This window comes from Trematomus bernacchii, unplaced genomic scaffold, assembly GCF_902827165.1.
Source record: "Trematomus bernacchii unplaced genomic scaffold, fTreBer1.1, whole genome shotgun sequence".
Taxonomy (NCBI): domain Eukaryota; kingdom Metazoa; phylum Chordata; class Actinopteri; order Perciformes; family Nototheniidae; genus Trematomus; species Trematomus bernacchii.
In genome coordinates this window covers 1,613,838-1,635,640 of record NW_022987792.1, presented here as the reverse complement: position 1 = coordinate 1,635,640, position 21,803 = coordinate 1,613,838, and the positions used below count along the sequence as shown (strand labels likewise).

Sequence of the window (21,803 nt, the reverse complement as noted above, 5' to 3'; positions counted from 1 at the left end):
TTGATGTAAAAGTGAATGGAGTAGTGGAGTACAAATACTTTGTTACTGTACTTAAGTACATTCTTCTGGTATCAGTACTTTACTCCACTACTTATTTTTCTGACTTTGGCTTCTTACATTTTGAACACAAATACCTGTACTTTCTACTTCTTACATGTTGAACACAAACACCTGTACTTTCTACTTCTTACATTTTGAACACAAATACCTGTACTTTCTACTTCTTACATGTTGAACACAATACCTGTACTTCTACTTCTTACATGTTGAACACAAATACCTGAACTTTCTACTTCTTACATTTTGAACACAAATACCTGTACTTTCTACTAATTACATGTTGAACACAAATACCTGTACTTTCTACTTCTCACATTTCCCAAACAGGCTGGTTCCTTTAGTTTGAATGTGTGTTTGGTGGCGTGATCATTATTATTTAGAGTCATTGCGTGCCTATTGATTTGAACACGATCCGTGTATCCATCATTTCCTGGTCTTCTCTAAAGAAGAGGGACCAATGAAAACGTTGTCATGTTGCCGTTGTTCAGCATGGAAACATTCATTAGCTAACAATGACATTATTGTTCTATTAATATAAAGGGAGGTCAGGTACTCTTTAAAGCAGCTGCTAGTTATGGGTACTTTTTACTGAAGTACATTTCAAAGCCTCTTTACTTTTACTTGAGTAAAGAAGTTTAGTCAGTACTTCTACTTTCACCAGAGTATTTTTAAACTTGAGTATCTGTACTTCTACTTTTACCAGAGTATTTTCAAACACGAGTATCTGTACTTCTACTTGAGTAAAGGATGCGTGTACTTTTGCCATCTCTGGGTATATACCTATTTGTATACATATCTTTATATATATTTGTTTGTGTATTCTGGATTGTGGGAAACAGTATTTTGATCTCTCTGTCTGTACACACAAACTGAAAGATTGACCTTGACCTTGACCTTCAGGTGGAGCACGCTGTCAGCATCCTGGCCTCCGAGCTGCCTCCAGAGCTGAGACCGGCCCGGCAGCCGCCTGCCGAGGAGATCGAGACGGTGCTGATCACGGAGGAGACGGTGGAGGCGGTGCAGGCGGTGACGGACGGGTCGTTATCCACGCTGTCAGATCAGGGCATCATGCAGGTGGTGAACTACGTCCTCTCTCAGCAGGGGTTAACAGACCCCAAGCTGGAGGAGAGGAAGAGGAGGTAAGAGGAGGGAGAAGTGGGAGAGGTGATCGAGACGATGGAGGTGGCTCATGTGGCGGAGGAGGAGTAACTGAATGGACTGAATGTAAAATGTAAAAAGATTAATATTTTTGTAAATATGTTGAGGAAAGGGAATGATGATGAGTTACATGTTCATGGCGTTTGGCACTCAGGAGGAATAAAAGGTAGAGATGAAAACACTCTTTGAATCGGCTGAATTTATTTCATCTTGTGATGTCTCCATCTTTTGTTGCTGACTTTTCTACTCCCCCTAGTGTTGACTTGAGGAAAAGCAGACAATTCCACTCGAGCTGTAACAATTAGTCCATCTTCACAAAAATTATCTGCAACTATTTTTGATAATTACAATAACATTTGGGATAAAAAGCTGGAGGTGGCTCGTGTGGCGGAGGTGGAGTAACTGAATAGAATATAATATGGAGGCTCTAATGGTCACACATGCAGAGCACACAGCACACAGTGACATGTGTTCTCTGCTTTTAACTCATCCTAGTACCAGGAGCAGTGGGCAGCTATTGTACACAGGGTGCGTACGGGTGCTGGAAATCCTTGAAAATGCTTGAAATTGTACGAGGTGTTTTCAAGGTTTGAAAAGTGCTTGCATTTTGGGAATGGTGCTTGAATTTGGGATAAAGTGCTTGAAATTGTAAATGCTTTAACTTCGCTTTTTAGATTAAAAGAAAATAAAGAAGTCGGAGCGCGCTTAATTGCTTCGCTTTTACATAAAACAGCTCCGCTCCGGCCTTCCCGCGCAATGCGCGTGACCGGCAAGTGTTTTTGTTACGTGTGTGACCTGGGCATTCTGATGAGAGTGATAGATGACAGTATGCCAGGAGGTTGCCGTTTCAACGAGCGTTGGCTAGCAGAAGACAAATACAAGCCATGGCTAAGACGAGGGTCAAGCGAAGCCCAAGAGGAGCCTCCTGCAAAGTGTGCAACAATAACGATGCGAGAGTCTGCGCTGACGCCACACACCACACGAAAGGTACGTCAGAGTAGAGCATTTTAGATTAGGCTATCGTTGCATGTAAAATACATGACACTTTTCTCTGTGCGCGGCAAAAACAAGCTCGCCAAAATGGCTTCACTAGTCTGGCAGTATTTTAAGTGTCCGAAAATGACAATAAAATAGCGGTATGCAACGTGTGTGTGAAGCAGAATCCTGCAGCTCCACCCGCTGTGACGGACCGGTGAGCGGAGCAGAACACACATTAAGAGTTAGACCTAACACACTTAGCTATTTATCTACCTCTGGAACAAGCTAAACTAGTTATAAATATATTTATTCTTCACGTGTCGGGTCGCTCAATCTACTTGGATCAAGTGAGCTGCCAGGAAGAATACTGACGGGCTGTCAGGAGAGAAGAGAGAGGAGAGAGAGAGAGAGAGAGAGAGAGAGAAGAGACGAGAGGAGAGAGAGAGGAGAGAGCAGAGAGAGAGAGAGAGAGGAGAGAGAGAGAGAGAGAGAGAGAGAGAGAGAGATGAGTAGCTAGATATGAAGGCGAATGATCTAGAGATAGAGATGATAGCCTCTCTCTTCTAGTCTCTGCTATCTCTCTCTCTGCTCGCTCTCTCTTATCTCTCTCTCTACCTCGAATCTTCTCTCTCTCTCTCTCTCCGAGAGAGAGAGAGAGAGAGGAGGATAGAGAGAGAGAGAGATGCGAGAGGAAAAGAGAGCGGTATCGGCCGATACTGATTCCGGCGATCGGCCCCAAAATTGGCGATCGGAGCATCCCTAATAATTGTATATGATATGTTTTATAATGATTGATCATGAAAGTGTTCTCAAAGCTGGTAAAGGTGCAGCTAGTTTGAATGACTTTGTATACTACAGAGTAGCTTGTGAATTTACTCCAGGTGGAACTAAAGTCTGATTTAACACTTGATTATATTTCACATCATTCATCCACATCTGTAAAGTAACTAAAGGTATTAAATACATGTAGTGGAGTCAAAGTACACCATTTACCTCTGACTTGTGTTTACTGCCAACCTAAAAGTACCTCAAAAATAGTAATCAATAATATATTGAAAAGTTATTTGGCTGATTGTTTTATATTGGCTCAGCCAGGTTATATGGGATGCCCAGTCTACGTACAGATGGGTCACCCATTTTGAAATATTAAACTTAGTTTTCTTTTCTAACATTTTTAATTTTTCATCCTCATGTAGAATGCTATTATGAAACACACATTTGGTTGTTTATAGCATAAAGAACATCTGATTTAATGTGAGGTAGGGAAATAATCATTTGAGTATAAGTATGTGTATATAAATATGTAATTTACAACAGCTGTAAGATGCTTGAAAATGCACCTTGAAAATGCTTGAAAAGTGCTTGAATTTGACTTTGGAAAAGGTGTAAGAACCCTGTGTACAGCGCCCGGGGAGCAATGGGAGTGAGGGGGGAAGGGGTTGTCTGGTGCCTTGCTCAAGGGCACCACAGCAGGGCAGGAGGTGAACTGGGACCTCTCCAAGTAGAAGTCCACACTCCATATTTAGGCCTGGTCGGGGACTTGAACCGGCGACCCTACGGCTCACAGTCCAAGCCCCTACTGACTGAATGACTGCAGCAAAAAGATGAATATTTTTGTAAATAATATGTTGAGGTAACGGACTGATGATGAGTTACATGTTCATGGCGTTTGGCACTCAGGAGGAATAAAAGGTAGAGATGAAAACACTCTTTGGTTCGGCTGAATTTATTTTGTTTTGTGAAGCCTCCATCTTTTGTTGCTGACGGAGAAAACCTTTATGAGATTTGATGGCTTATAGTTCTTTACTCCCCCTAGGGTTGACTTGAGGAAAAGCAGACAGAACAATTCCACTCGAGCTGTAACAATTATTCAGGGTTCGTACGGTGCTGGAAATCCTTGAAAATGCTTGAAATTTCATGTGGTGTTTTCAAGGTTTGAAAAGTGCTTGGATTTTGGATAAAGTGCTTGAATTTTGGTTAAAGTGCTTGGATTTTGGATAAAGTACTTGAAATTGCACTTGTTACCAATAAATTGCTGTCTGACTGAATAGTTCGCTTTTTTCGATAAATAAAAAGAGAAAGAAGTCGGAGCGAGCTTAATTACTTTTCATAAAAAGACAGCTCCACTCCTTTTATACATATTTTGATATTTGAATCCTTCTTTTTTTCAGTTGCAGATTTTCCGTTTTCAGATTCCAAACAATTATTTTTTCAGTTTCAAATCTTGTTTTTTCAGGTTTCACCGTTTTTTTCGCTTTCAAGCTTTTGAACCTGATGTTGCTTGGGGGGGCGGGGCTTACCAAAGAGTAGTTTAGCACCCTGAGTGACAGCCCTCCCTCTGTCATGACTCATGTTGCCTTCATGGATGTAAGGTTGCGCGAGAAATAATAGGCTTGTTTGAGACGAGCTGCGGCTCGCCTCGAAAGTAGACGAGAATAGCCGATCGCAGCCGGGGGAGGTCTCAAAAAACTCGCCTGAAGTCGGACAGCTCGGAGTCGGCTTCTTCTTCTTCTTCTTCTTCTTCTTCTTCTTCTTCTTCTTCTTCTTCTTCTTCTTCTTCTTCTTCTTCTTCTTCTTCTTCTTCTTCTTCTTCTTCTTCTTCTTCTTCTTCTTCTTCTTCTTCTTCTTCTTCTTCTTCTTCTTCTTCTTCTTCTTCTTCTCTCGGTTTTTTGGCGGATTTCAAACAACTTTAAGGTGCATACCGCCACCTCCGGAGTCGGCTTGACTCGGTTTGCATTTATAAATGCACACGGCATCTATTGCACGTCTGTCCGTCCTGGGAGAGGGATCCCTCCTCTGTTGCTCTCCCTGAGGTTTCTCCCATTTCCCCTTTAAACTGTGGGTTTTTCTCTGGAAGTTTTTCCTTGTATGATGTGAAACGTAAGGACAGAGGGTGTCGTATTGTCATACTGATATTCTGTACAAACTGTGAAGTCCACTGAGACAAATGTAACATTTGTGATATTGGGCTATATAAATAAACATTGATTGATTGATTGATAAAGAATGGACAAATGTGTTTAATCGTTAATGTCAGATATGTACTAAGTAAATACATTTGTTCCTGCTCAAGATTAGATTCAACTTTATTGATATTGCACAGATTACAGGTACTGAGACAACGAAATGCAGTTTAGCTTCTAACCAGGAGTGCAAAAAGCAGTAAAGTGAAAAGTAATGTACACAATCTACAGAATAAAATATAGAATGAATTGAATGATGAAAAAACAGTGAGGGGTATGAATACACTATATACACAGTAGCCTAGCCTAGTATGAACAGTGTGTTGTATGAATATGCTAAGATATATAAAGTATGACAACGGTAAGCAGTGCAAGTATAGTATAAAATATATAGATATTAATGTCATGATGATAAACATTGTGGAACAATGATGAAAAATGTGAATGGAAGTGGCGACGTAAAACTGACACAAAACAACAACACACTTTTGCCGAGCCAATGGAGAGTTTCATCTCCAGCACGGGGTAAAACCCACCAATGAGCACTCAGCTCGAGATACCAGCGAGTCGTTTCCCATCAAGCATTTCGCTTCCGCAGCCCGGGGAGAGAAACTGCGCCGCCTCGCCGAGCCTCGCTCTCAAGTCTGCGGGCGTCTTTGTCCCGCGAGATTTCAACGTCTCATGTAGGCGAGCCTCCAGAGCAAGTCGGACAAAATGACTAACCATCATGCAACGCACGAGCAAGACGTTGATCGCAATTGCGCAGGTCTCGCTTGTCTCAAACAAGCCTACTTTCAAGACTTTCTATACACAATACTCCCGTGATTGGTGGGAAACCAAACTGATACCAGCGTCAAAGTTCCGTTAAGCGAGCTGTTGAGCATCGTAGTTCAGAATCAGAAAACCTTTATTAGTCCCACAGAGGGGACATGCACGTTGTTACAGCAGAAAAGAGCCACTGACAGCTTAATGTTACATAGTTACATGCAAAAAAAAGTATTTAAAGTAAAAAAAAAGTTATATGATAAAAAAATATAATAAAATAAAAAGTTATACAATTTACAAAATACACATCCTGTAACAGTTCTGAGGATTTAGCAGCCAGGTATATATTGCAGTTTTTAACGTATATATATATATATATAAGGCAAATCAATTGATTTAAAGTGCAGGGAGGCTCCGCACCAGACACAGGTACATTCCTACATCCCCACAATAGTGACACTGATGGTTTAAAGTCGTTTCTGCGGGGAACAGAGTGCTAAAAGTCTGATAACAGTGTGGTAAACGTCTGATTGTTTCAGAGACCCATAGTAATGATACAATAAACCATTTACATCTAAAAGTATTGATTAAAATTCATTTTTATGGGGAAAAGTGCAGATGAGGTATTTTTGGTATTTGGGGCAAAACACTTCACCCAACCCTGTGTATATATATATATATATATATATATATATATATATATATATATATATATATATATATATATATATGTATGAATTGTAATCAATACTTTTAGATGTAAATGGTTTATTGTATCATTACTATGGGTCTCTGAAACAATCAGACTTTTAGCACTCTGTTCCCCGCAGAAACGACTTTAAACCATCAGTGTCACTATTGTGGGGATGTAGGAATGTACCTGTGTCTGGTGCGGAGCCTCCCTGCACTTTAAATCAATTGATTTGCCTTTTTTTAATCGTATTTTCTGCTGTTAATGCACTGTGCTCATGTCGGGTGATGCGCGCCCTGAAGCCCTCCTGTGGGGAATCTTGGAACTGCACTTAAATCACTTGGTGCTTTTTAAGCCATTTAAAATAGTTTTTCTCACTTTTAAAATACTTTCTGCCCGAGAAATGATTTTTAATCAGTATTACCATTATTTAGGTGCTGCATGAACACACATTTGAGCATCCCTGCACACTTTCCTCCTATTTAAAACACTTTTCAGTGAGGTGCTGCAGCCTGATTCTCTCCTGTTTCTCTGCCCCTATTTAAAACACTGTTTCTCCTATTTAAAACACTTGCTAGAGGAGAAATCTCTATTGCAGCCCTGATTTTGGCATATCTTGTAAATTAGTTAAATTTAGCCTTGTGTTTTTATTTAAGTCGCTGTTCATTGTTTGTTATATAAAGCAGATTGAATTATATCCTATGGACGCTGATGTGTGGATGTTGTGTCCTTTTGATAACTTTGTGGAGCTTGTTTTTAGCTGCATGTCTTTTTCTATCTCACTGAACAAAGTCCCTGTGTGTGAACCATAGACTGTATATATAAAGGTGTGAACTGCTTCAGCTGATAAGGCTGGTTATGAATCAGAGGGAGGAGCTGCAGACAGTGAGGGAAGTTGAAAGTAGGAAGTCAGACTGCCAGACGCCATTTTACAGCTCGTCAGGAGGAGAACAAAAGGGTGAGTGTTAATAAGAGAGAAAATAACTTATTGGTTAACAATCTGCGTCCTAGAGTCCATTGAGACTTCTGCAAGTGTTGTACACTTTTATTATTTCCTGTTTTCTGATTCATCAGAGTTACATAACATGTGACAGCCCAGCGCAGTCAAAATGTAGTGTGTGTGTGTGTGTGTGTGTGTGTGTGTGTGTGTGTGTGTGTGTGTGTGTGTGTGTGTGTGTGTGTGTGTGTGTGTGTGTGTGTGTGTGTGTGTGTGTGTGTGTGTGTGTGTGTGTGTGTGTGAAAAACCGGTAAGATGTGCACTCAAAATGAGGGAAATGAATCACAACCATTCGTAGCTGAGAAGCTTTTACCAGCAAATGCAACATATTATTTGTTATATAACATCACTAAATTAGCAGACTATTTTTTCATGTTTAAAATATCCAAAGTTCAGAGGGGTGTTTTATTTTGTATCTTATCAGATTTGTTCTTTTTGTAGACTGTTCCAGAAACAGCAGGCATCAAGTTCCCTGACATCAAATCAGCGGGAGTCACACCGCGCAGTCAGAGGGTGAGTACTAATACTACATTTGTATATTCCAGGGTTCCTACGGTCATTAAAAACCTGGAAAAGTCATGGAAATTCAAAATGCTAATTCCAGGCCCTGGAAAAGTCATGGAAAACAATATTTTTCCCAAAGTTTTGGAAAAGTCATGGAAATGTAACTAAAGTTGCATCAAATATAATTTATATTTTATCTAATCGCCGAAATAGTAATACCATAATGATAATAAATACTGTATAGTAATGAAACGTGAAATGCCATTTAACTGTCAAGGTATTTTGCTGGTGAGAGATTTTAGTGGCTTTAGCGTGTAGATCAGGGGTAGCCAACACGGTGTGTGTTGGAGGAGGGGCTCTGTAAGGAAGTCTAAAGGAAGAGACAGATTTTTTTCACCTGCGTACTTTCAAATGATAGCTTACTCGAGCTGGTTTCTCCATTCTTACCTACCCTACCTTTAAGTGTTAATTATGATGCAAGCACTTTGAATTGCCTCTGTGTCTGAAAATGTGCTATATAAATAAACGAACCTTACCTGCATGTTTCTGGTAGTTTGCTCCAGATATTTGGAGCATAATAACTGAACGCTGCTTCGCCATGTTTAGTTCTGACTCTGTGGACAGAAAGCAGACCAGTCTAAACCCGTCTTCATCACTGTGCCTATGTCAACCACCTCCCATCCCTTCAAGAAAGCATCTGCAGTCTCCGAAGCCTGATAAGGATGTGTGTGTACAAAACGCAACAAACTTTTACTGATATGTGCTGGGTCCAGGCTCAAGGGCATATGGCACTCTCAACTCTTTCCAGCACATGCCGGGGCCCTGCCTGCCAGTAGCTTTGCCGATATCTGTGTTGATAGGTAATAGATTAAGAGCGGTAAATCAGCTTAGAAACAGGAAGTGCTCAAACGTTTGTGTGAGGTTATCAAATTTAGCAGTGATTCCATGTCAGCCACAGCTTGTCACAATTTTTTTTACTGATAGTGTATTTAACAAACTTAAACTAGCTTTATTAAATGTCAGGTCTTTGGCAGGAAAAACATTTTTAATCAATGATTTTATCACTGAGCACAATCTCGATTTTATGTTTTTAACGGAAACTTGGATTGAACAAAATAACAGTGCAGCTGTTCTTATCGAATCAACCCCTCCCAACTTTAGTTTTATGAGTCAGGAAAGAATGCATAAGAAAGGGGGTGGAGTTGCTATTTTGTTCAATGATTCCATTCAATGCAGGAAGACATCTTATGGGGACTTTGCTTCTTTTGAATATGTGGCCCTTCAGCTGAAATGCTCCTCTCGAGCTCTGTTCCTAAATATCTATAGACCACCCAAATACTGTGCAAGCTTTTTTGATGATTTTACTGAACTGCTGTCTATAGTGTGTATTGACTTTGACCGTTTAGTCATTGTTGGTGATTTTAACATCCATGTTGACAACCCCCAGGACAGAGGGGCTAAAGAACTGTTTTGTGTTCTTGATAACTATGGACTGACTCAGCATGTGGCGGAGCCCACGCACAATAAGGGGCACACTCTGGACTTAATTATCTCAAAGGGTCTGAATATCTCAAAGGTTGTGGTGACTGATGTTGCACTCTCTGATCATTCCTGTGTTTTCTTTGAGAGCTCTATTTCTGTTCACAAAAATGTTCAGAAAGAGGTAACCACAAAGCAATATTTAACTGAAAATACTAGGGAAATGTTTACTCATAATTTCTCATCCACACTTGCCCCTGCTAACATCTCAGTAAATGAGCTAGTAGATCATTTTAATTCAAAAATTAAAAATGTTATAGATACCATTGCTCCAACTAAGGTAAAGGAAGTGATTAGCAAGAAAATATCTCCATGGAGAAAGGCCATGACCGTGAGAACAGAAAAAAGAGAGTGTCGAAAAGCTGAACGTAGGTGGCGAAAAACAAATCTCCAGGTTCACTTTGAAATCTATAAAGAGAGACTTGGCCTTTATAATTTGGAATTGAAAAACGCACGACAGTCTTTCTTCTCTGACATCATTACCAAAAACAAAAACAACGCACGTGCCTTGTTTGCTACCGTCGACAGACTAACTAACCCCCCAGTGTCAGTAGCCTCTGAATTTCTATCCACCAGGGCGTGCAATGATTTTGCCTCCTTCTTCACTGACAAAATTCAGAAAATTAGACAAGCAGTCAGTGCCTCTACATCAGGTACAGCAAATGTTTTGTCCCTATGTCCACCTAATATCAATTCAAACACCATGACACAATTCCATCAGATTAATGGTAAAAACTTAGAGGACATTATTCAACTTCTGAAATCCTCCTCCTGCTGCCTTGATATTATTCCAACAGGATTTTTCAAAGATGTTTTTCCTTGCATGGCCTCAGATCTACTTCATATAGTAAACACATCTCTTCACTCAGGTATTTTTCCAGAGGCCCTGAAAACTGCAGTCATTAAACCGCTCTTAAAAAAGAATAATCTAGATGCCTCAGTAATGAACAATTACAGGCCAATATCAAACCTGCCATTTCTAGGTAAAATCATTGAAAAAGTAGTATTTCAACAGTTGAGTAACTTCTTGCATTTAAATAACTCTTTGGATGTGTTCCAGTCAGGATTTCGTCCAAACCACAGCACTGAGACTGCTCTTGTAAAGGTCTTCAATGACATCCACTTAAACACAGACAGTGGCAGAACTTCAGTGTTAGTATTATTAGATCTCAGTGCTGCATTTGACACTGTTGACCACAACATATTACTAGACCGACTAGAAAACTGGGTGGGACTTTCGGCAACAGTTCTAAATTGGTTTGAGTCCTACTTAAAGGACAGAAAAAACTTTATTTCTATAGGTAAATACACATCTGAGTTGACAAATATGACATGTGGGGTACCTCAAGGCTCCATCTTGGGGCCTCTTCTCTTTAACATCTACATGCTACCACTGGCTCAGATAATGAAAAACAACAAAATAAGTTACCATAGCTATGCGGATGACACACAAATTTACGTAACAATTTCACCAGGAGATTATGCTCCAATTCAAACACTGAGTAAGTGCATTGAACAAATCAATGACTGGATGTGTCAGAACTTTCTCCAATTAAACAAAGATAAAACTGAGGTAATGGTTTTTGGAGCCAAGGCAGAACGTATAAAAGTTAGCGCTGAGCTTCAGTCTGCAATGTTCAAAACAACAGATAAAGCCAGAAATCTAGGTGTAGTCATGGACTCTGACCTGAGTTTCAACAGTCACATTAAAACAGTTACTAAATCAGCCTACTATCACCTAAAGAACATATCTAGGATTAAAGGACTAATGTCACAGCAGGATTTGGAAAAACTTGTCCATGCTTTTCTCTTCAGTAGACTCGACTACTGCAATGGTGTCTTTACAGGCCTCACTAAAAAATCTATTAGAAAGCTGCAGCTAATTCAGAACGCCGCTGCTCGAGTCCTCACTAACACTAAGAAAGTGGATCACATCACTCCTGTTCTGAAGTCTTTACACTGGCTTCCTGTGTGTCAAAGAATAGATTTCAAAATATTGTTGCTGGTTTATAAAGCTTTGAATGGTTTAGGCCCAAAATACATGTCTGACCTACTGCTAAATTATGAACCATCCAGAACCCTCAGGTCTTCAGGGACTGGTCAGCTTTCTGTCCCCAGAGTCAGAACTAAACATGGTAAAGCAGCATTCAGTTATTATGCTCCGAATATCTGGAACAAACTCCCAGAAACCTGCAGGTCCGCTGCAACTCTTACTACTTTTAAATCCAGGCTGAAGACTTTTCTTTTTGCCGCTGCTTTTAATTGAACTATTCACATCTTAAACTGCACTGTAACTTTTAACTTTTATCCATGTATTTTTTCTTTTAATGTTTATTTTATTATCTTTCCTTTTTAATGACTGATTTTAAATGCCATTTTTAAAATGTCTTCCATTTTTGTAAAGCACTTTGAATTACCTTGTGTTGAAAGGTGCTATATAAATAAACTTGCCTTGCCTTGCCTTGCCTTAACACTAACCCTAGAAGACCTGAGATTAAGGTTTAACCATCACATTTTCTTTCCTTGTCTCTTTCAGGTCCCATCCACCTCAGCTCTCCTGCAGCGTCTCTCCCGCCCACCGTCCTCTCTCCCCCCTCTCCTCTCTCTAGCCTCCCCCTCCGCCCCGCCTCCCTTCTCCTGCTCCCCCCTCGTCGACCTCCAAGATAGATTCCCTCAGGAGTAAGGTTGACCTGTGCTTGCGGGAGGTCCTGGAGTGCGAGGACTTGTACGAGTATCCCGACTCGTTGTCCATGTCTCTGGCCGGTGCTTAGCGGACTTTGTGAGCCCCGACTCCTCCTCCTCCTCCCCCCAGGACTTGATACTGATGGGGGGCGTCCTGAGCTTCTTGGCGCTCCTCACCCCACTCGCCTTCCTCATCCTGCCCTGCGAGGGCCTCTACGTCTCCCTGGCCTTCAAGCTGCTGGTGCTGCTCATCTCCTCCTGGGCGCTGTTCCTCCGCCCGCCTCGCGCCACGCTCCCGCGCTTCTTCGGCTTCCGCTGCCTGCTCATGGTGCTGGTGTTCCTGTTCGTGGCGTCCTATTGGTTGTTCTACGGCGTGCGGGTGCTGGAGCCGAGGGAGAGGGACTACCGGGGGATCGTGGAGTACGCCGCCTCGCTGGTGGACGCTCTGCTCTTCATTCAGTACCTGGCTCTGGTGCTGCTGGAGGTCCGACACCTGCAGCCCGCCTTCTGCCTCAAAGTGGTGCCAAGTACTGATGGAGCCAGCAAGTTCTACAACGTGGGACACCTCAGGTCTGTGAGACAATGTAGAAAACGTTATCATAATGTCTGCAAGAGTTGGTAAACCTTTTGTTTATCAACAAAGATTCAAGATTCAAGGCTTTTATTGTCATGTGTGCATAGCTACAGTGTAGTTATGACAATGAACATCTTAGGTCACAGGCTGCTCCAACAGTGCAACACAATAAAACAGATAATATAGTGCAAGTAAATACAATACAATAGAATATAATAGAAATACTGCAGAATAGTCTATATACAAGTAATTGAAATATTGATATATATATATATATATATATATATATATATATATATATATATATATATATATGTTGCATAGGTGAAATAGTAGCTTAGACAGAACCAAACATGTAACCACTGACTACCAATAATGCATAATTATGTACAAACATTTCATTTCATCTCACTGTACAATATTTTATTTTACATTCTGTTCTTGTATATATCATAGTCGATTTAAGTGTATATAGACTTCTTGCGCTATTTTGTATTTTTATTTTCTTATTCTATTATGTATTGCATTGTTGGAGTAGCTCTGGTCATACGATTTTCCTTGCCATTTCTACACTTTTGTGCATATGACATTAAAACCTTTGAATTTGAATTGAAAACACGTTTCACAGCAAAAAATAAAAAAAAGAGGAGTAAAAGTAGCCCCCGACTTGTTTTATTTTTTGAAAGTAGCCCTCACCCTAAAAAAGGTTTGTGACCCCTGGTGTAGAAGCTAGTAAGCCTATTTGATTTGTTTGAGATAGGCACAACTGTTCCATGTTAAAATAAACCATTTTCAGTGGTACGCTGAGAAAGAGTCATTGTTTTGGTCATGGAAAATTAGGTAAAGGTCATGGAGAAGTCATTGAAAATCATTGGTGAAAAAGTGTATAAACCCTGATATTCAAACTACAAAGAGAGTATTCTGAAATACATCTCCAACACAAAACTCCCAGTTAGGAAGTTATAGACCAAACTAAAGACAAATGAAGCAGTGAGAAATAATCCTAAATCTCTGCATTCAGAACTTTTATTTCTCTGAAGTGTGTTGGTAGTTATTCATCGATCAAATGTAGTTTGAGTCACTATTAATATCCGAAGAGTTTTCTGGAGGCTTGACCCTGCGGTTGATGTATGTGAGAAAGCAGAGGGTCTGACTCGAGCTAGCTATCTCTCATTAGCGCTGTGATGATTCATTCTGATAGTGGCTCGCTAATATCGGTAAGACCTAGCAAGTGCACTCTTATTCATTGTGTGTGTGTGTGTGTGTGTGTGTGTGTGTGTGTGTGTGTGTGTGTGTGTGTGTGTGTGTGTGTGTGTGTGTGTGTGTGTGTGTGTGTGTGTGTGTGTGTGTGTGTGTGTGTGTGTGTGTGTGTGTGTGTGTGTGGTGTGTGTGTGTGTGTGTGTGTGTGTGTGTGTGTGTGTGTGTGTGTGTGTGTGTGTGTGTGTGTGTGTGTGCGCGTGCGCGTGCGTGCATCTTTGTTAAAGCTGCTCTTTAAATGAACTAATGATGTTTAAACATGTGTTGTTTCCACAGACAGAGAGCAGGGTCTACGGTCTCCATGTGGTCTCTGAAGAGTGACGGGTCTAAAGGGTGGCTTCCTCCATACTTCAGTAATGAACCTGGACCCTCAGACACAAAGTAAGAGTCTCTCCTGTAAACTGACCTGAAGAGGATCCAGTTTTGATGTAATCTAATATATCAAACTGTTCTTTAATGAAATCATGTGAGCAGTTTGTAAAGGGAAAACGCAGCAGAGTAAGCTAACATTATCTAAGGATATTTCAATATGCAATTATATTATCATTGTATCTGTGTATAAAATAGTTTTAAATAGCAACAATATTGATAAATACTGATTTAAAAACGATATATATTGTCCAAAACATTATTTAACTACTTGGGCATATCTATGATATGTCTTTTTAAGATGTTTATTAATAATAGTGATAACCTGGTGAGCTGGTTGTGTTTAGCATTAGCAGATAAAACAGAGTTTTGTGAAATCACATGTAGAGTCAATACGAAGACCCAGATCCGTGCCTGGCAACACGAAGGAAGTGAAGATGTTAAATTCATATCACCTGCGTATTCGTGCAGCGTGACACATTTCAACTTGAGTGTAAAGTTTGTGACGCTCTGTTACAAAAACCTGTCAGTGTTGAGATTGTGCTCCTGGGGTCTCTGACGGTCTGAGGGGAATCAGAGAGGAGAACAGAGCTCGACAGCAGCTCATATTCAATCAGGGTTATTCATGTTCCTGTATAAACCAGAGACTGTCTGTGGTGCTAACAATATAGCAGGGGTCGGCAACCTTTTTGATATGAAGTGCCATTTAAAAAAAAAAAAATTATCAGCGTGCCAACGATCGAGAATTATCAACGGGGGGGGGGGGGGGGGGGGTGGGTGGAGGATGTTGAGGAGCTTGACGCTCGTGATCTATCAACAGGAGGGCGGGGGGGCCTCGCTGCGGGGAAGCAGTGTGTGGACCTGTCAGCGCAACTTACATGATACCGAATTTAACAAACACATTTAAATAATTGGTTTAAACGGCATAATAATAAGGACGATCGTCCGTTCTGTGATTCTCCAGAACACACATGTTATGATATTAGGGTCATGCAGAGTGAGATGAGATCGCTGTCCCTTTAAGAGAGAGAGAGAGGGGTGTGGCGTGTGCGTGTGAGTATGTTTCTGGAAGTGAAACGAGGCAGCAGAAAAACAGGTCTGTGATGTATTTTGTGAAACAGAAGAACAGCTAAATAAATGCAACGGCCTCTCAAGAAGAGCTCGCCTCTCTCCAGTCATTTAAGCTAAAGTGGGTTATTGAACCTGAAGCTCGTTGCTTCTGCCCTCCTCGACTACGGTCTGGGAGCCGACAGGAAAGTTCAACACACAGATGGCCAGTCCGCCCCTTTGTAGCATATTATTTCAATGAGAGATGAGCAGATCGCCACTGGGCTTTCAACTAAAGACACACACAGCCACGCAAAAACTGCGACATTTGTAAAGCTCCTTATGGGTACTGCAATTTGTGAAGTGCTTTCTTCCGTGGTGAAACGATCAGCACTGCACCACGGAGGAAAGCGGCAGAAAGTCACCTGGAGTTAAAGAGAGCGGGGCTGCGTTGCGTGCATGGCTTCCTTCTGCAGGTAACGGGGAGACGCGCTCTGGCGGCGGTCTCGTTCAGGATCCGAAAATACAATTTAAATATTTTGCACACTTATTCGACTTATTCCTAGTGTGCCACTGGCTACGGTGCCGCGTGCCAATGCTGGCACGCGTGCCAGGGGTTGCCGACCCCTGCAATATAGTGACTGCTGTACTTATGACTTCATGAAGTTACTCTGAGTGTTGATGGAGCAGCTAATGTTAGCCTAGCTTTAATCAAACCCATCTCTTCAGAAACAAAAAGGAAAACAAATGTTATGCTCGTTGTGTTGGAGACAGACCTGACAAAGCATTAACTCAGGCTTTTTACACATCAGTATCATTCTGTTGTTATTTAGGCATCCTTTCCATATGTTTATTTATATTAATTCACAGCAGATTCTATGCAAGTTGGGTTTATAGTGTACCAGGTTAATACAGTGTGTGTAGATACAGGGAACATGTGCTCCTCTGGGTGATGAATCCAGACAGGATGCTCTCTGGTTTTATGATCATGTGAATTGTAAGCTATACCTGATCACAAGGGTATATATTATATAGACCTTTTTTTAAAGATCAAACTAGAATGTGCCCCCTTGTTGTACCTTTGGTGAGAATCAGCCTCTCTGAAGTAAAGTGCTATAAAGGATGTGTTCCTCTCCGCAGGTCTCCCGTGAAAAAGAGATCGTTGATCTCGGGATATTTGACCTGGTTAAATAAAGGCTACAGAGCCAGTCAGACCAGCTCTGTACGAGGTAAGAGGCCGAACTCATGCAGCGTCTTATTCCTCTTCCTGGTTCATTTGTTTTTTTTATTAGGTATTCTGTTGAAGAACATAGACATTAAAATGTTTATAAAACATTTAAACTCAGTCTGTTTTTATTAGTTTTATTGTTATATTCTCAAAAGCATTTCCTGATTCTCTCCTGTTTCCTTCTCTTTCAGCAGATAGTGGTCTGCAGGAGGTTTTAGATGAACATAGGCTCAGTCTGAGGAGGAGATGTGAACGTGTGACTGAAGGAACTGATCAAAGTGAAACCCTCCTCAACAGGATCTTCACTGAGCTCTACATCACACAAGGCCAGAGTGAAGAGGTTAATACCCAACATGAGGTGAGGCAGCTGGAGACAGCTTCCAAGAAAGAGACCCTCCATGACACTCCAATCAAGTGCCAGGACATCTTTAAAGCCTCATCTGACCAACAGACTCTCATCAGAGCGGTCCTGACCAACGGAGTCGCTGGAGTTGGAAAAACCTTCTCAGTGCAGAAGTTCACTCTGGACTGGGCCGAGGGTTTGGGAAACCAAGATGTCAGTCTGGTGATCCCGCTCTCCTTCAGGGAGATGAACCTGATCAAAGGTGAGCAGTACAGTCTTCTCAGGCTGCTCCATGTTTTCCATCCAACCTTACAGAAGGTCACAGCAGAGCAGCTGGCTGTCTGCAAAGTGCTGCTCATCTTTGACGGCCTGGATGAAAGCAGACTTTCTCTGGACTTCAGAAACAATGAGGTTGTGTCTGATGTCTTACAGCAGTCCTCAGTCAACGTGCTGCTGACAAACCTCATCAGGGGGAAGCTGCTTCCCTCGGCTCTCGTCTGGATAACTTCCAGACCTGCAGCGGCCAATCAGATCCCTCCTGAGTGTGTGGACAGGGTAACAGAAGTACGAGGCTTCACTGACGCCCAGAAGGAGAAGTACTTCAGGAGGAGATCGAGTGATGAAGACCTGTCCAGCAGAATCATCTCTCACATCAAGAGCTCCAGGAGCCTCCACATCATGTGTCAGATCCCAGTCTTCTGCTGGATCACTGCTGTAGTTCTGGACCACATGTTTACTACAGACCAGAGAGGAGAGCTGCCCCAGACCCTCACTGACATGTACTCACACTTCCTGCTGGTCCAGACCAAGAGGAAGAAGCAGAAGTATGAAGCGGGACATGAGACGAGTCCACAGCAGCTGACGGAGGCTGACAGGAAGGTTCTTCTGAAGCTGGGGAGGCTGGCGTTTGAACATCTGGAGAAAGGAGACATCATGTTCTACCAAGAAGACCTGCAGCGCTGTGGTCTTGGTGTCACCGAGGCCTTGGTGCACTCAGGAGTTTGTACAGAGATCTTCAAAAGAGAGAGAGTGATCTTCAAGGAAACAGTCTACTGCTTTGTTCATCTGAGCATTCAGGAGTTTCTGGCTGCAGTCTACATGTTGCACTGTTACACCAACAGGAACACAGAGGTACTGAAGGACTTCCTGCAGAGAGACTGGTACTATGAGAACAGTAAAAACAGTGATCAGGATTACCCATCCCTGGATGTCTTCCTAAAGGGAGCCATGGAGAAATCCCTCAGAAGTAAAAATGGCCACCTGGACCTGTTTGTCCGCTTTCTCCACGGCCTCTCTCTGGAGTCCAACCAGAGACTCTTAGGAGGCCTGCTGGGTCGCACGGACAACCGTCCAGAAACCATCCAGAGAGCCATCAGCAACCTGAAGGAGATGAGCAGTGATGAAATCTCTCCTGACAGGAGCATCAACATCTTCCACTGTCTGACAGAGATGAAGGACCACTCAGTACATCAGGAGATCACAGAGTTCCTGAAGTCAGAGAACAGATCAGAGAAGGAACTCTCTGTGATCCACTGCTCTGCTCTGGCCTACATGCTGCAGATGTCAGAGGAGGTTCTGGATGAGTTGAACATGAGGAAGTACAACACATCACGGGAGGGGAAACAGAGACTGATTCCAGCTGTGAGGAACTGCAGGAAGGCCAAGTAAGTCCAGATGTGATTAACTTTATAAACTAATGTGGATCAGAAGTTTAATTATTCAAATAAACACTATAACATTTCTGCTGTTTAAATACTGAGAGCAAAATAAACCAAGACTGTTCTTCTATTTATTTATAATAATAGTTAAACTGAAGCGTTTCTCTCTTCATATTGAGTGATGGAGGCGACATGTCAAACACATGAAGGACTCTAGAGGTTTCTCAGCATGTGATCACACCACACAGCAGGACTTACAGTTATCAGTTATTATTACTTTCTAGTTTCTTTATCATTAAACACACACACGTTTTTATCACAATGTGTTAGAGTTTAAAATAAGATCTATATCAGATCCCACCAATACCAGAGTTATGTCTTAATGCTCATATAGTGAGAACATCTGATGGTATTCAGTTTAAAATATTGAAACTTTATTGGTTTGTTAACTGTGTTTGTGTGCACAATACATTTCCAGATGCTCAGAGAAACCAAAACATCCATCATTCACATCTCAATATTAACTAACATTTAAATATGTACATCTCTAATATTGTCAAGTGATTTATTTAATTTCTGTTTCTATGGTAACAGTCAGTGACAGCAGGAGCACAGACCTGTGATCAGATCACACTGACAACACATTACACTCTATTATCATATATTATTAAAATGGACTAACAGCAAATCTCAATCAGAACATGTCAAATATGTTTTTCATCAAATGCTTGAGGTCATTATGTTTCCTCTTTTTTAACACATGTTGTAATATCTGTGTTATTATAGACTTGCTAACTGTGGACTCTCAGAGACTCACTGTGAAGTCGTGGCCTCAGCTCTGAAGTCTGATCCCTCCCATCTGAGAGATCTGGACCTGAGTGGCAACGATCAGAAGGATTCAGGAGTGGAGCTGCTGAGCTCTGGACTAAAGAGTCCAAACTGCAGACTGGAGGCTCTCAGGTCAGTTCACTGACTGAACTTCATCTGTTTGTGTTTATCATTTTCTGAATTTGAAAAAAATACATTAAAGTTTTTTTTCCACTTTTGCTAATGACTGAATATTGATCAGAGTAACAAAGAGAAGGTGAATGTGTGAGGGAGAGAGTTTGAGCTTCCTCAGACTCACTCTGTGCTCCATGAGTCAGTGGAGATGCTGTCAGTACTGATAAGCTGTGAGGGAGATGAAGGAGTTGTTAAACATCTGATCAAAGTTAAAGTTCCAGATTATCAATGGATTGTTTCTACATCATCTCTGAGGTTAAAGGTCTCCTATCATGCAAAAGTCACTAGTCATTAGTTATTCAACCTGATTTTTCTACATACCGTAATTTTCGGACTATAAGCCGCGACTTTCTTCCCATTTTTCGACCCTGCGGCTTATATAACGGTGCGGCTAATCTATGGATTTTTACAGCTCCGACGACTTGCTCTGAAAACACGGAGGAACAAAACAACAAACGAGTGAAACAAAGCGTATATTAAAGCCCGGGAAATATACCCGTTTTGACGCTGTTTCAGGAGCGCCTCTAACATTGTTTTGAAGGCCTGTTGCTAGCTGCGGGGGATCCTCGGGCTAGCCCTGTAGACACCGGGCCGAGAGAGCGCAAGGGACCGGGACAGGAGCTCCGCGGGATAACGACCAGGTTTGACTGACCCTGCCAGTCCTATCTTATAACACAAAGAAGACGTAACCTCTCCTATGTTTGAAAGTTGAAAAGTGTGTGTGTCTGAAACGCTATGTGATCCAGTACAGTTTACACAGCACAGTACATGTTCTGTAGCTACTATTGCACTAAATGGTAACACTTGAATACGTTATGCAAATATGCAACTTGTTTGTTGAAATGTTAATAAATGGGAGCTTCCTCAAACAGCCATCTCTTTCCCGACAATCCCCTCTGTGCACGAACCCTTAGATATGGTAATTAAACATTAAAACACCTGCGGTTTATAGTCCAGTGCGGCTTATATATGTACACATCATTCAATTTAGCTGCTGCGGCTTATATTCAGGTGCACCTTATAGTCCGAAAATTACGGTAATTAACTTACATCCATAAAGTTGTAAATGTTCTTTTATTCATACTTTCATTTGTAGGTACTAAAGTAAGAACTGCAGAGATAAATGTTGACTGATTCTCAAAGGAACTGTAATAGATGTTAGTTGTGAAAAGTAAATCTATGTTTTTAATATTTAGTAAACGATAACGTCTGAATAAAGTTAATCTGAAGTAATATTAGTTTACAGGATAAAGTTGACTTTCTGAAGAAGACATGTTTTTGTTCCCATTCATTTCAATGTTGAATAACATCTGATTATAAACAGATTTGTATCCTCATCATGTTTTCTTTATTCAGTCTGAGTTACTGCAGGTTGTCAGAGATTAGCTGTTCTGCTCTGGCCTCAGCTCTGAAGTCCAACATCCATCTGAGACATCTGGACCTGAGAGGCAACGATCTGAAGGGTTCAGAGAAGCTGCTGAGAGATCTTCTGAAGAGTCCAAACTGCAGACTGGAGTCTCTCAGGTCAGTTCACTGACTGAACTTCATCTGTTTGTTTATCATTTTCTGAATTTGAAAAAAATATATTAAAGTTATTTTTCCACTTTTGCTAATGACTGAATATTGATCAGAGTAACAAAGAGAAGGTGAATGTGTGAGGGAGAGTGTTTGAGCTTCCTCAGACTCACTCTGTGCTCCATGAGTCAGTGGAGATGCTGTCAGTACTGATGAGCTGTGAGGGAGATGAAGGAGTTGTTAAACATCTGATCAAAGTTAAAGTTCCAGATTATCAATGGATTGTTTCTACATCATCTCTGACATTAAAGGTCTCCTATCATGCAAAAGTCACTAGTCATTAGTTATTCAACCTGATTTTTCTACATACCGTAATTTTCGGACTATAAGCCGCGACTTTCTTCCCATTTTTCGACCCTGCGGCTTATATAACGGTGCGGCTAATCTATGGATTTTTACAGCTCCGACGACTT

At 41.3% G+C, this 21,803-nt stretch overlaps 1 protein-coding gene and 1 pseudogene across 1 annotated transcript; both read left to right on the top strand.

Moving 5' to 3' along the window:
* The window catches only part of LOC117497704, a 45,742-nt pseudogene extending 44,342 nt beyond the window's left edge, over positions 1-1,400 (top strand).
* Positions 1,401-7,232: 5,832 nt separating this feature from the next.
* On the top strand, positions 7,233-17,040 carry LOC117497718 (vang-like protein 2). Its single transcript, XM_034149723.1, has 5 exons — positions 7,233-7,573; positions 8,054-8,125; positions 12,192-12,907; positions 14,445-14,549; positions 17,007-17,040. Exons 3-5 carry the CDS (start codon positions 12,480-12,482, stop codon positions 17,008-17,010), a joined length of 537 nt encoding a protein of 178 aa, XP_034005614.1. The 5' UTR covers positions 7,233-7,573; positions 8,054-8,125; positions 12,192-12,479; the 3' UTR covers positions 17,011-17,040.
* The last annotated feature ends 4,763 nt before the right edge of the window (positions 17,041-21,803 follow it).